A 15,597-nucleotide genomic window follows, 5' to 3' on the forward strand; every position below is an offset into this window, starting at 1 on the left:
TTTTGTAATGTTTGTGGTAAAAATCCAGTGCCAATGCTGTACTGTATCATGCCCACTGTAGCTGACAAGTTCAAATGAAACTACTGAAACCACTAGGGGATCAGCTGTACTGGATTGGGTAATGTGTAATGAACTGGAGGTGATTAGAGAGATTGAGGTGAAGGAACCCTTAGGAGGCAGTGATCATAACATGATTGAGTTCACTGTGAAATCTGAAAAAGAGAAGCCGAAATCCGATGGGTTGGTATTTCAGTGGAGTAAAGGAAACTATAGTGGCATGAGAGAGGAACTGGCCAAAGTTGACTGGAAAGGGACACTGGCGGTAAGGACGGCAGAGCAGCAGTGGCTGGAGTTTATGGAAGAAGTGAGGAAGGTGCAAGACAGGTATATTCCAAAAAAGAAGAAATTTTTGAATGGCAAAAGGGTTCAACCGTGGCTGACAAGAGAAGTCAAAGCCAAAGTTAAAGCAAAGGAGAGGGCATACAAGGAAGCAAAAATTAGTGGGAAGACAGAGGATTGGAACGTTTTTAAACCTTATAGAAGGAAACTAAGAAGGTCATTAAGAGGAAAAAGATGAACTATGAAAGGAAGCTAGCAAATAATATCAAAGAGGATACTAAAAGCTTTTTCAAGCATATAAAGAGTAAAAGACAGGTGAGAGTAGATATAGGACCGATAGAAAATGATGCTGGAGAAATTGTAATGGGAGATAAGGAGGTGGTGGAGGAACTGAACGAGTATTTTACATCAGTCTTCTCTGAGGAAGACATCAGTATACCGGACACTCAAGAGTGGCAGGGAAGAGAAGTGTGCGCAGTCACAATTACGACAGAGAAAGTACTCTGGAAGCTGAATAGTCTAAAGGTAGATAAATCTCCCAGACCAGATGGAATGCATCCTCATGTTCTGAAAGAAGTAGCAGTGGAGATTGCAGAGGCATTAGCCATGATCTTTCAAAAGTCGATAGATTCTGGTATGGTTCCAGAGGACTGGAAGATTGCAAATGTCACTCCGCTATTTAAGAAGGGGGCAAGGAAGCAAAAAGGAAATTATAGACCTATTAGCATGACATCGGTGGTAGGGAAGTTGTTGGAGTCGATTGTCAAGGATGAGGTTACGGAGTACCTGGAGGCATATGACAAGATAGGCAGAACTCAGCATGGTTTCCTTAAAGGAAAATCCTGCCTGACAAGCCTATTGCAATTTTTTGAGGAAATTACAAGTAGGCTAGTCAAGGGAGATGCAGTGGATGTTGTATATTTCGATTTTCAGAAGACCTTTGACAAGGTGCCACACATAAGGCTACTTAACAAGATAAGAGCCCATGGAATTACGGGAAGTTACATACGTGGATAGGGCATGGGCTGATTGGCAGGAGACAGAGTGGGAATAAAGGGATCCTATTCTGGTTGGCTGCCGGTTACCAGTGGTGTTCCACAGGGGTCCGTGTTGGGGCTGCTGCTTTTTATGTTGTACATCAATGATTTGGATTATGGAATAGATGGCTTTGTGGCTAAGTTTGCTGATGATATGAAGATAGGTGGAGAGGCTGGTAGTGCTGAGGAAACAGAGTCTGCAGAGAGACTTGGATAGATTGGAAGAATGGGCAAAGAAGTGGCAAATGAAATACAATGTTGGAAAGTGTATGGTTATGCACTTTGGCAGAAGAAATAAACGGGCAGACTATTATTTAAATAGGGAGAGAATTCAAAATTCTGAGATGCAATGGGACTTGGGAGTCCTTGTGCAGGATGCCCTTAAGGTTAACCTCCAGGTTGAGTCGGTGGTGAAGAAGGCAAATGCAATGTTGGTATTCATTTCTAGAGGAATAGAGTATAGGAGCAGGGATGAGATGCTGAGGCTCTATAAGGTACTGGTGAGACCTCACTTGGAGTACCATGGGCAGTTTTGGTCTCCTTATTTAAGAAAGGATGTGCTGACGTTGGAGAGGGTACAGAGAAGATTCACTAGAATGATTCCAGGAATGAGAGGGTTGACATATGAGGAACATTTGTCTGCTCTTGGACTGTATTCCTTGGAGTTTAGAAGAATGAGGGGGGACCTCATAGAAACATTTCAAATGTTGAAAGGCATGGACAGAGTGGATGTGGCAAAGTTGTTTCCCATGATGGGGGAGTCTAGTACGAGAGGGCATGACTTAAGGATTGAAGGGCGCCCATTCAGAACAGAGATGTGAAGAAATTTTTTTAGCCAGAGGGTGGTGAATCTATGGAATTTGTTGCCACGGGCGACAGTGGAGGCCAAGTCATTGGGTGTATTTAAGGCAGAGATTGATAGGTATCTGAGTAGCCAGGGCATCAAAGGTTATGGTGAGAAGGCCGGGGAGTGGGACTAAATGAGAGAATGTATCAGCTCATGATAAAATGGCGGAGCAGACTCGATGGGCCGAATGGCCAAATTCTGCTCCTTTGTCTTATGGTCTTACTGGTGCTCAGTTGGCCAAACATAACTAAGCCCTCAGCCTGCACAATTGTGCTGTGGAAGTCCAGTCAGACCTGGCACAGTATCTGAAACCCTGTTCTTTGCACACTGGGAGGCAAAGGAGAAAGTAAGATATATTAAAGTTCTTTTAAAAATACATTATAATTTGATTTTAACTTTTTTCAGTTTTGCTTTTATTTATTTACTTCAACTTTAATTTTTAATAATTCCTTACAGACAGGGATGGAGATTTCCTATGTCACTGCTCTGTAATAGTGTAACATTAGCCATTGCACTACCGTACCAGCCCCAAAATTTATGTTTTAATCAGGTTGTCATGGGTCCATTAGTAATTCCAAATATTTTTACAATTTACTCAAAATATTTGCGTATTTTACCATGAGAATAATATTGGAAATTTTTAATCAATTTTCAGGATTTCCAGGGGAGACTGCAAAACAGCACCGCGCTTTTTTTGGGAGAGGCAGGCTCTCACTGCCTCTGTGTTTAACTATGCATTTTTGAACACTAGAATTTATTCTCAAACAGTATAATCTGAACCAGTTATGATTTTCTGTGGAATCAAGTTACCTTGGAATTGATTTGAAACTGTATGAATTCTAATTACTTCAAAGCCATCCATGAGATTCAAAACCATCTGAGAGGTTCAGGAATAATTATTACCATAAAACCACCAGGCTCCTGAACTAGCATGGACAACTTCATTCGCCTCAACTCTAAACTGATTCCACAATCTATGGACTCACTTTCAAAGACTCTACTACTCATATTCTCAGTGTTATTGATTAATTATCTTTTTTTGTATTTGCCTATTGGTTATTTGGTGGTTTTTATGTGTAGTTTTTCTTTTATTCGTTCAATTGTATTTGTTCTACAAGAAAATGAATCTCAGGGTAATATATGGTGACATAATAAATACTTCAATAATAAATTTAATCTGAACTTTGAGAGGCATGTGACTTAACACCACCCTTGCATTAGATTGTACCTTGTCTTTTGCCCAGGATCATTTGCTAGCTTCGGTATATCACCTATTGCAATTACTAAAAATTGTCTACTACATTCAAATTGCATCTTGTGGCAATGATCTATTATTACACTAGATTGTCTAAGTAAAAGAAAATCAAAAAGCTGCAGATGCTGGAAATCTAAAATAAAAACAGAACATGCTGGAAACACACTGCATTTCAGGGTGTATCTATGAAATGAGAAACGGGTAATATTTTGGATCAGGGGCCCTTTAGCCAGAAAGATTAACTCCATTTCTCCTTCCAGCGATGCATTCTGGCCATCTGAATGTTTCCAGTATTTCTAACTTTATGTAAGCAGGCTTTTTCCACTGAGATTGAATGAAACTAAAACTTAGAGGTCATGGATTGAAAGGTGAAATATTTAAGGGGAACCTTGGGGGTAAGATCATCTTCACTCAGAGGGTGGTGAGAGTGTGGAATGAGAAGGAGGTGATGGATTTGGGTTTGATTTCAATATTTATGACTAATTTGGATAACTGCATGGAGGTCTATGAACCAGGTGTGGGTCGGTAGGAATAGACATAACAGTTCAGCATTGACTAGATGGGTCAAAGGGACTGTTTTTGTTCTGTATTACTCTGACTCCATTTTAGGAGATTCTCCAACATTGCCTTGACAAATAACATGGTTATAAAACGTATTAGTCACAGCAGTTTGTTGAGTGTCTCAAATCTCGATGGTTATAAGATGAGACAATTTCTTCAGTAATTCTCATCTTTATTTCCATTTTCCAGTTGAAGGTCATGATTCCAGTGAAGATGCTTGTGCCTGTATGGAACTAATGATCTGGCGAATAAAAGAAGATGCAAAACTAAGAAGATGACATCTTCTGTGTCCATTTTTGTCATGCATGTAAAGAAATAACATTTCAACAAGATTCATAATGAGTATGAAGTGATAGGGATGTTACGATTTGTAGGATTTTTGAAAAACTAAAGGCAAAGTTTGGCTGTTTTTTTAGAAAGAAAAAAACGCAATCTGATTCAAAATTGCCTTTTTGTTTACAGTATTTATTTGGTTTTGTACATGCAGTAATCTTTTCAGAAAAATTGCCATGCCCGTTGTAAATGTTTAATTACCACAGTTCAACTACGTAGTATCATGACATTTCTGTGTAATGGCATTCCAAGAAACGCAGTCAATCTTGCGGCAGCTGTTGTCTAACTCGAATGCGCCAAAAGCTAGTGAGTGGCTTTTTTAAAGTCAGATTAAAGAAACTAATGGAATTTTGACCCAAAGCAAATATGCTTTTTCCTACCTTTTTGTTTCCTTTCCTGAGTTTAGTGAATAATCTGGTATCCAGTGCCGAATAAAAATTAAAGGTATGATTCTTTTGTATGTAGTGCCTGCTCAATAACGTTTTCTATCTGCCGCACATGGTTCTTCAAAACTGTCTTAAAAGGATGGAATAGTGTGTTATCTTTTATATCTAGTGTTGCGTTATACTTGGGATATAGAAACTTACTGAGTTCTTCGGGCATCTCTTCCTCACTCCTTTCCAATTTTCTACCAAAAGGCAGAATAGACTTACACATTTTTTCTTTTAACTTTGTTTTGATTAATCATCATCTCACCTCTGATACCTTTTTAATTGGCTTTAAGGGTCCATTATCAGAGAAGTATAGACCAAGCAAGGTACACGGTCTCCCTATTTCATTGGATATATAACTGCCTAATTTGATACCAAACTTCAAATTGTACTGGCTAATATTCTTTGTTACTAGATTGATCTTTTGTGTGCATTTTCTTGTACTGTAATTTAATTTTTATCATGCCAACTGTTGCATTGGAAGTGGAAAAATTATTTGAGAGTATCTAATGAATACATAATTCTTAAACGTGATGCATTGTTTTCCTAACCTGTGTACAATAGAAATGCTCCCCAATCCGATCACAGTGCGCTTTTAAAAGGATTAACGAAATTGTTACATATAAGTGTTTATACTCAAAATATCAGCTGTTTTTTTTAATAGCTCAACATTGTTCATCAATGCTAATGTCTTTATTTTTAAAATGAATACTGCTTTTATATGCAGAGTATTTGATGGGTTGGATTTCCTTAAGAAAACTCCAAGGTTGGCAGTAGACACTTGCTATACTGAATATTCAAATAGAACTGTAGTTGCACTTGCAGTTTTTGTACAGTAGTGTTCCTGTCCTGACTAGTTTTGTTTTTTGAGTAAGTTGTATAAATAGTTTAGATTCAGATTTATTTATCACATGTACAGCATGTTGAAGCACATAGTGGAATGCAGAATCTCTCATGTTTATTCAGTGAAATGCATCGTTTGCATTAACAACCAACACACCTAAGGATGTTCTGGGGGCAGCCCACGAGTGTCACCTCACATTCTGGCATCTACATAGCATACCCACAATGCTTAGAATTGTTTACACTTATACTTTAATTTAATATTTAATGATTGAAGCTAGGTGAAAGCAGTTTGTGAGTATCACTGGAATCCAAGATTGTTCATGGAGCTGCTAAAATTCATTATATACAAGATCACTTGGTGTAAAGGAGTCTTTTACCTTCAAACAATAATTTTTGTTAGTTATGGATCTGCACAATAAGGTGGAAAGGTAGTCTTAATATTACCTTGGATAGCTGTATCATGGAGCAAAATGGGCTGGTGTCTCAAATGGAATTTCATTAACAATAAAAAGAACATTTCATTACTTAATATTACTGTGGACTTATTGAAAGTTAGTTGAATGCTAATCAGAGTGGGATAGATCCATACTGGAAGTATTTAGTGATTAGTTCCTAGGCAAGGCCAAATTGATGAACTTCAGTGAGTGGAAATGTGAATAGTACAGCTGGTCTCTGAGGTATTTGGAGAAGAGTCAGCTCATCTACTCTCTATCCAATCAGTGTATGTGTAAGGGGAAATGGTAAAGATCACTCTGGGTTACTAGAGAGCTCTAGCATACTGCAAACAATGCCAAAAGAAGCTAGTGACTTCAGGTCAAAAGAGTTAACTAAAGCAGGGGTCCCCAACCTTTATTGCACCGCGGAACAGTTTTATATTGACAATATTCTTGCGGACTGGCGGACGGGGGGCGTGGGGGGGGTGTTCAAGTTCAACAGTGGGCGTGACAGGGAATGAGGAAAGGTGCAGCTGACTCGTATCGTTTCATATCGCCAAATCATATCGTTTCCACACAGCCCGATAGGACATGCTTTGCGGCCTGGTACTGGTCTGCGGCCTGGTGGCCACTGGACTAAAGGACAATAAATAAATCTGTTATCCAGTTTTTTTGAAGATGGTACTTAATTTTTATGAGTCTTTGAATAGAAACACAAGAAGTTGCATTTGCTGGAATCTGGTGGTTTGTTAATCTGTTCTGATTACCTTGATAAGTTATTGTGTTAAACCAAATTATTTTCACAGAGCTTCTTAACTGCTTAGCAGACAAAGGTGCCATTTGCCATGGTCTAATGCTGATCAGAAATCTCTGTTCTTTCCTGGTTTGAGCAGAGTGACTCATCTCAGGACAATCGTTTGCGGCATCATAATTTGCCTTGTTCTTTTCCTTAACCTAAAGACTTTATCTTGCTGTGCATGGTTGCTCTTCTGTAGGAGCTGCTGCTGTTTGTGGTAGGGTATGGTGGGGGTACATCTTCACTCAGGAATTTGCAATTCGCTGCAGCAGGAGTAGAGGAAGACTGTTCATGTTTAATTTTATTGAGTGTACAGCTTCAGCTGCAAATAAATATACCTTCATTGGCTAAGCTTCATCTTTTGACACTTTCGAAAAGGTTAGAGGCCACAGAGATGGAATAGCAAAGTAATTTTTAAATATATCCTCACAGCCCTGTTAGCAATAATTGTCCAGCTTTTTAACTGAATAACCCCAAGTTTTAATATATTGAATTATTAGTTACTGTGAAGGTTAAGCTATTATACAAGGGAACTAATTCTGAATCTCTGCTTCTGCCAGTATTCACCACCTTTCTTGATTTTTAGACTACTTAATTGAATAAGTCACTTCATGATGGCAGAACAGTCCATTAAAGGACAAAGCAAACGCTGATCTGCAGAGTTGCTTCCCTTGCTCACTGTTGGAGTGAGTGAGTGTTCAGACAATCTTTACTGTCCTAAAAGTATGGGCTCTGACTTTAGTTGGAAACTTTGGGTCAAAATAAAGAAAGAAGCACATTCAGTAAACTTGAGTTGTAACTGCTAACAAAATTAGTAAGTTTGGAGAAGAAGAAAGATTTTCTCAAGGTTGTTTGGTTTAACTACCATAAGACCAATAGTAAATCGACAAGTTTCACTAAACATGTACAAAAGATCAAAATATTTGCAACCATGATCTATTGAGTAATTTTAAAAATCTAAATAATTACCAAAGCAATTTACTACTTAATATGATTAATGTGCTACATATTATTTGTTGTTTGACTTTAATAGATGTAAAGAGCTAAGGTTCTTCATGAAAGTAATTCTGTGATGGTTGAGCATTGGTCTGTGAACCAGAATGATGTTGAACCTTAAATGTTCCTTAACAATGCAAATAGTAAATTTTGTAAAGACTTGGTATTAAAAGGATGTAATTCCTCAATTTTTGTGGCTGTTCCCTCAGCAAAAAATAATTATGCTAATAATTTTAAAATGTGATAAGTTTAAATATATTACTGAAATTTTAAGCCAACCTTGCACATTGGATAAAAAACTAAACTTGTGTATAAACATTACTAAGAGCTATGACTATACAAAACATATACTGTAGTAATTTACATTGTTTTGCAATAAACTTTTTTTAAAAAGTGTAAGAATTTGTATTTACTTACATTTTAGTGTTTTTAATTGTACCTCAATTACTGTGAAAATTCTGCAGAAACATGATGCATCGCAACTGTTTTCAAATGGGTAGTTTTCACGAGGTAGTTTATATCTTATTGCTTTTCTCAGTACTTATTTATCAAGACTTCTTTTGTAATGGAATTGGGCCAATGGGGAAGAGAGTTTCCAGTCTTAACTCGTCCATTGTCATTGCCACAACAAAGCTTCAATCAATAGAGAAATCCAAAATCCAGAAATTATCAAGAGAGAGTGCAAGGTGGCACATTAACTCCTGTTGGTAATTAAAGGCAGCTAAAAATGGATTTGAAATATACAAGTAGATATCAAGAAAATTGTTTAATGTATTAACTGATGTAGTTCATTAATTTATTTTTGTTATAGAACTATGGATAAGCTTGACAGGAAAAGGTATTTTAAGATCTTTTCGGATGAAGTGGAATATACCTTATCTACAAAACCACGATTTTTGCCATTAAACTTGAAAACCATTGTGCTTCAAACACCAGTAATTCAGTGGTGCAAATGTTTGCTTAATAATGGATATTACTTTTTGGAGCCATTCCTTTTCAAAATTATTAACATTTTATGTTCTACAGTTATAACTTCAAATCCTGACGGATAGAAAAGCTTATTCTTGGGCGACTGTCTGATCTGTGTAGATTTTCTTTTCCAGGGATAGCCTCATCTGTTGACCTCTACACAATGTCTGTGACCTTTAGGGTTATGGGTGACCAGGGAGATCGAATTTGATAATCAGGAAGTCTTTTAACTTTTTCCTGTATTGTGTTTTTGGAAGCACATGGTATGTTGTCATCTGTTTCTTAAAGTTGAAAAGCTACATTGTGGTGGCATTGATCACCAATTGAGTTTTGCAGTGCAGTAAAGAGCTTTTAAGTGCTTAACTGACCAGTGAATACCAATGTTAATTTCTATATTGATTGGTGATTACCAAATTGACCTTGGACAGATTGGCTGATTGAACATCTGTTGTAGAAAGAGAAAGCTAATGCTAATTTTTGGAAACCTAATTTTCACCTGCTTGTATATGTTACTTTAAACACTCAGTGGCCACTTTATTAGGTACAGGAGAGGGTCTTCTGCTGTAGCCTAACCATTTCAAGGTTTGATGTGTTGTGCTTTCAGAGATGCTCTTCTGCACACCACTGTTGTAACACGTGGTTATTTGAGTTACTGTCGCCTTCTTGTCAGCTTGAACCAGTCTGGCCATTCTTTGACCTCTCTCATTAACAAGGCATTTTCACCCTCGGAACTGATGCTCGCTGGATGTTTTTTGTTTTTCAGACTATTCTCTGTAGAACTCTAGAAACTGTTGTGTGAAATTCCAAGGTCAACAGCTTCTGAGATACTCAACTGTTTGGCACCAACAGTCATTCCATGGTCAAAGTCATTTCAATTACATTTCTCCCTCATTCTGAAATTGTATAATTAGTCAGCTTTATCATGGGCACTAGCCTTCGAAGTATCCATGACATGTTCAAGGAGTTCCCACCGAACTCGTTTCTGCATACCTCGACACTGTTTTATCACCCTTTGTTCAATCCCTTCCGACCTATGTTCGTGACACTTCTCACGCTCTTAAACTTTTCGATGATTTTAAGTTCCCTGGCCCCCACCGCTTTATTTTCACCATGGATGTCCAGTCCTTATATACTTCCATCCCCCATCAGGAAGGTCTCAAAGCTCTATGCTTCTTTTTGGATTCCAGACCTAATCAGTTCCCCTCTACCACCACTCTGCTCCGTCTAGCGGAATTAGTCCTTACTCTTAATAATTTCTCCTTTTGCTCCTCCCATTTCCTCCAAACTAAAGGTGTAGCTATGGGCACCCGTATGGGTCCTAGCTATGCCTGCCTTTTTGTTGGGTTTGTGGAACAATCTATGTTCCGTGCCTATTCTGGTATCTGTCCCCCACTTTTCCTTCGCTATATCGACGACTGCATTGGCGCTGCTTCCTGCGCGCATGCAGAACTCGTTGACTTTATTAACTTTGCCTCCAACTTTCACCCTGCCCTCAAGTTTACCTGGTCTATTTCCGACACCTCCCTCCCCTTTCTAGATCTTTCTGTCTCTGTCTCTGGAGACAGCTTATCCACTGATATCTACTATAAGCCTACTGACTCTCACAGCTATCTGGACTATTCCTCTTCTCACCCTGTCTCTTGCAAAAACGCCATCCCCTTCTCGCAATTCCTCCGTCTCCGCCGCATCTGCTCTCAGGATGAGGCTTTTCATTCTAGGACGAGGGAGATGTCTTCATTTTTTAAAGAAAGGGGCTTCCCTTCCTCCACTATCAACTCTGCTCTTAAACGCATCTCCTCCATTTCACGTACATCTGCTCTCACTCCATCCTCCCACCACCCCACTAGGAATAGGGTTCCCCTGGTCCTCACCTACCACCCCACCAGCCTCCGGGTCCAACATATTATTCTCCGTAACTTCCGCCACCTCCAACGGGATCCCACCACTAAGCACATCTTTCCCTCCCCCCCCCCTCTGCATTCCGCAGGGATCGCTCCCTACATAACTCCCTTGTCCATTCGTCCCCCCCCCATCCCTCCCCACTGATCTCCCTCCCAACACTTATCCGTGTAAGTGGAACAAGTGCTACACATGCCCTTACACTTCCTCCCTTACCACCATTCAGGGCCCCAAACAGTCCTTCCAGGTGAGGCATCACTTCACCTGTGAGTCGACTGGGGTGATATACTGCGTCCGGTGCTCCCGATGTGGCCTTTTATATATTGGTGAGACCCGACGCAGACTGGGAGACCGCTTTGCTGAACATCTACGCTCTGTCCGCCAGAGAAAGCAGGATCTCCCAGTGGCCACACATTTTAATTCCACATCCCATTCCCATTCTGACATGTCTATCCACGGCCTCCTCTACTGTAAAGATGAAGCCACACTCAGGTTGGAGGAACAACACCTTATATTCCGTCTGGGTAGCCTCCAACCTGATGGCATGAACATTGACTTCTCTAACTTCCGCTAGGCCCCACCTCCCCCTCGTACCCCAGCTGTTACTCATTTTTATGCACACATTCTTTCTCTCACTCTCCTTTTTCTCCCTCTGTCCCTCTGAATATACCTCTTGCCCATCCTCTGGGTCACCCCCCCCCCCGTCTTTCTTCCTAGGCCTCCTGTCCCATGATCCTCTCGTATCCCCTTTTGCCTATCACCTGTCCAGCTCTTGGCTCTATCCCTCCCCCTCCTGTCTTCTCCTATCATTTTGCATCTCCCCCTCCCCCTCCAGCTTTCAAATCCCTTACTCACTCTTCCTTCAGTTAGTCCTGACGAAGAGTCTCGGCCTGAAACGTCGACTGCGCCTCTTCCTATAGATGCTGCTTGGCCTGCTGCGTTCACCAGCAACTTTGATGTATGTTGCTTGAATTTCCAGCATCTGCAGAATTCCTGTTGTTTGTGTTCAAGGAGTGGTGCCTCAAAAAGGTGGCATCCATCATTAAGGACCCCCAACACCCAGGATATGTCCTTTTCTCATTGCCATCAGAAAGCGGGTACAGGAGCCTGAAGGCATGCACTCAATTTGGGAATAGCTTCTACCCCTCTGCCATCCGATTTCTGAATGGACATTGAACCCATAAACATTACCTCACTACTTTTTTATTTCTATTTTTTGCACTACTTAATTTATATATTCATACTGTAATTCAGTTTTTTCTCTATGTATGAGGAAGTCATAGAGGGATGGTCTACTGATTCAGTGTGGGTGGAAATCAGAAACAGGAAAGGAGCAATAACTCTACAGGGTGTTTTTTATAGAGCCCCCAATAATAACAGGGATATCAAGGAGCAGATAGGGAGGCAGATTCTGGAACGGAGCAATAATAGGGTTATTGTGATGGGAGATTTTAACTTTCCTAATATTGATTGGCATCTCCTTAGCGCAAGGGGTTTAGATGGGGTGGAGTTTGTTAGGTGTGTTCAGGAAGGTTTCCTGACATATAGATAAGCCAACTAGAGGAGGTTGTACTTGATCTGGTATTGGGAAATGAACCTGGTCAGATGTCAGATCTCTCGGGAGGTGGTGACTACAACTCTATCTCCTTCACCATAGCGCTGGAGAGGGATAGGAGCAGACAATTTGGGAAAATATTTAAGTGGAGTAGGGGGAAACATGATGTTATTAGGCAGGAACTTGGGAGCAGATGTTCTCAGGGAAATGCATGGCAGAAATGTGGCAAATGTTCAGGGAATATTAGTATGGAATTCTAGAGACAGGGAAAGGATGGTAGAGTTAAAGAACCAAGGTGTACAAAGTATGTAGAAAATCTAGTTGAGAAAGGAAAAGCTTACAAAAGGTTCAAGAAACTAGGTACTATTAGAGCTTTAGAAAATTGCAAGGTTGCTAGGAAGGAGCTTAAGAATAGAATCAGGAGAGCCAGAAGGGGCTATGAGAAAGATTACGGAAAACCCAAAGGCATTCTATAAATATGTGAAGAGCAAGAAGATGAGCCTTCTGAAAATAGGACCAATCAAGTGCGATAGTGGAAACGTGCATGGAGTTGGAGGAGGTAGCAGAGGTACTTTCAGTATTCACCAGGGAAAAAGACCTTAGTAATTGTCGGGGTAACTTACAGTGGACTGAAAAGCTTGAGCATTTAGACATTTAGTCAGAGGATGTATCGGAGGTGTTCAAAAGCATTAAGTTAGATAAGTCACTGGAACCAGATGAGATATACCCCAGGCTACTGTAGTAAGCGAGGGAGGAGATTGCTGAACCTCTTGCAATGATCTTTACATCATCAAAGGGGACGGGAGAGGTTCCGTGGATTGGAGGGTTGCAAATGCTCTTTTCCTTGTTCGAGAAAGGGAGTAGAGATAACCCAGGAAATTATAGACTAGTGAATCTTATTTCAGTGGTGGACAAGTTGTGAAGAAGATCTTGAGAGGCAGGATTTATGAGCATTTGGAGAGACATAATTTGATTAGGGATGGTCTGCCTGGCTTTGTCAAGGGCAGGTTGTGCCTGATGAGCCTGATTGAATTCTTTGTGGATGTAACAAAACACATTGAAGGTAGAGCAGTGGATGTAGTGTATATGGATTTCAGCAAGGCAGTTGATAAGGTTCCCTATGCCAGCTTCATTCAGAAAGTAAGGAGGCATGGGATACAAGGAGACCTTGCTTTGTGGATCAGAAATGGCCTTGCCCACAGAAGACAAAGGGTGGTTGTAGATGGTTCATATTCTGCATGGAGGTCGGTGACCAGTGGTTCTGTGCTGGGAGCTCTCCTCTTTGGTTTTTATAAATGACCTGGATGATGAAGTAGAAGGGTGTGTCAGTAAGTTTGCTGATGACACAAAGCTTGGGGGTGTTGTGGATAGTCTGGAGGGTTGTCAGAGGTTACAGCGGGGCATCGATAGGATGCAGAACTGGGCTGAGAAGTGTCAGATGGTCTTCAATCCAGATAAGGGTGAAGTGGTTCATTTTGGTAGGTCCAATTTGAAGACAGAATATAGAATCAATGGTAAGACTCTTGGCAGCATGGAGGATCTGAGAGATCTTGCATGCTGTGTCAATAGGACACTCAAAGCTGCTGCGCAGGTTGACGGTGTTGTGAAGAAGGCACACGGTGTGTTCGCATTCATCAACCGTGGAATTGAGTTCAAGAGCCATGAGGTCCTGCATGAGAGGTTAGTTAAGAAAATTCAGTCGCTAGGTATACATGGAGAGGTGGTAAATTGGATTAGACATTGGCTCGATGGAAGAAGCCAGAGAGTGGTGGTAGAAAATTGCTTCTCTGAGTGGAGGCCTGTGACTAGTGGTGTGCCACAGGGATCAGTGCTGGGTCCATTGTTATTTGTCATCTATATCAATGATCTGGATGATAATGTGGTAAATTGGATCAGCAAGTTTGCTGATGATACAAAGATTGGAGGTGTAGTAGACAGTGAGGAAGGTTTTCAGAGCCTGCAGAAGGACTTGGACCAGCTGGAAAAATGGGCTGAAAAATGGCAGATGGAGTTTAATACTGACAAGTGTGAGGTATTGCACGTTGGAAGGACAAACCAACGTAGAACATACAGGGTTAATGGTAAGGAGTGCAGTGGAACAGAGGGATCTGGGAATACAGATACAAAATTCCCTAAAAGTGTCGTCACAGGTAGATAGGGTCGTAAAGAGAGCTTTTGGTACATTGGCCTTTATTAATCGTAGTATTGAGTATAAGAGCTGGAATGTTATGATGAGGTTGTATAAGGCATTGGTGAGGCCGAATCTGGAGTATTGTGTTCAGTTTTGGTCACCAAATTACAGGAAGGATATTAATAAGGTTGAAAGAGTGCAGAGAAGGTTTACAAGGATGTTGCCAGGACTTGAGAAACTCAGTTACAGAGAAAGGTTGAATAGGTTGGGACTTTATTCCCTGGAGCATAGAAGAATGAGGGGAGATTTGATAGAGGTATATAAAATTATGATGGGTATAGATAGAGTGAATGCAAGCAGGCTTTTTCCACTGAGGCAAGGGGAGAAAAAAACCAGAGGACATGGGTTAAGGGTGAGGGGGGAAAAGTTTAAAGGGAACATTAGGGGGGGCTTCTTCACACAGAGAGTGGTGGGAGTATGGAATGAGCTGCCAGACGAGGTGGTAAATGCAGGTTCTTTTTTAACATTTAAGAATAAATTGGACAGATACATGGATGGGTGGTGTATGGAGGGATATGGTCCGTGTGCAGGTCAGTGGGACTAGGCAGAAAATGGTTCGGCACAGCCAAGAAGGGCCAAAGGGCCTGTTTCTGTGCTGTAGTTTCTATGGTAATGTTACAGCTATATAAGACCTTGGTCAGACCCCACTTGGAGTACCGTGTTCAGTTCTGGTCAGCTCATTACAGGAAGGATGTGGATACTGTAGAGAGAGTGCAGGGGAGATTTACAAGGATGTTGCCTGGATTGGAGGGTGTAATTTATGAGAATAAGTTGAGTATACTTGGCCTTTTCTCCTGGAATGATGGAAGATGAGAGGTGACCTGATAGAGATGCATAAGATGATGAGAGGAAATAATTGTGTGGATAGCCAGAGGTTTATTTCACAGGGCTGAAATGGCTAATATGAGGGAGGCATAGTTTTAGAGTGCTTGGAAATAGATACTGAGGGGATGTCAGGGGTAAGTTTTCCCACACAGTGGTGGGTGCATGGAATGTACTGCTGGTCACGGCGGTGGAAGCGGATACAATAGGGTCTTTTAAGAGCTTCTTAGATAGGTACATGGAGCTTTGAAAAATAGAGGACTATGCACTAGGGAAATTCTAGGCA

The 15,597-nt window shown here is 40.7% G+C and overlaps 1 protein-coding gene across 1 annotated transcript in view; it reads left to right on the forward strand.

Moving 5' to 3' along the window:
- The window catches only part of rexo1 (REX1, RNA exonuclease 1 homolog), a 92,420-nt gene extending 84,195 nt beyond the window's left edge, over positions 1-8,225 (forward strand). The window contains exon 16 of the mRNA XM_063032508.1: positions 4,229-8,225. Coding sequence (XP_062888578.1) covers positions 4,229-4,317 — 89 coding nt within the window. The 3' untranslated portion in view covers positions 4,318-8,225. The remainder of the gene's footprint in view (positions 1-4,228) is intronic.
- Positions 8,226-15,597: the final 7,372 nt, after the last annotated feature.

Source organism: Mobula hypostoma, chromosome 24, assembly GCF_963921235.1.
Source record: "Mobula hypostoma chromosome 24, sMobHyp1.1, whole genome shotgun sequence".
NCBI classification, from domain to species: Eukaryota; Metazoa; Chordata; class Chondrichthyes; order Myliobatiformes; family Myliobatidae; genus Mobula; species Mobula hypostoma.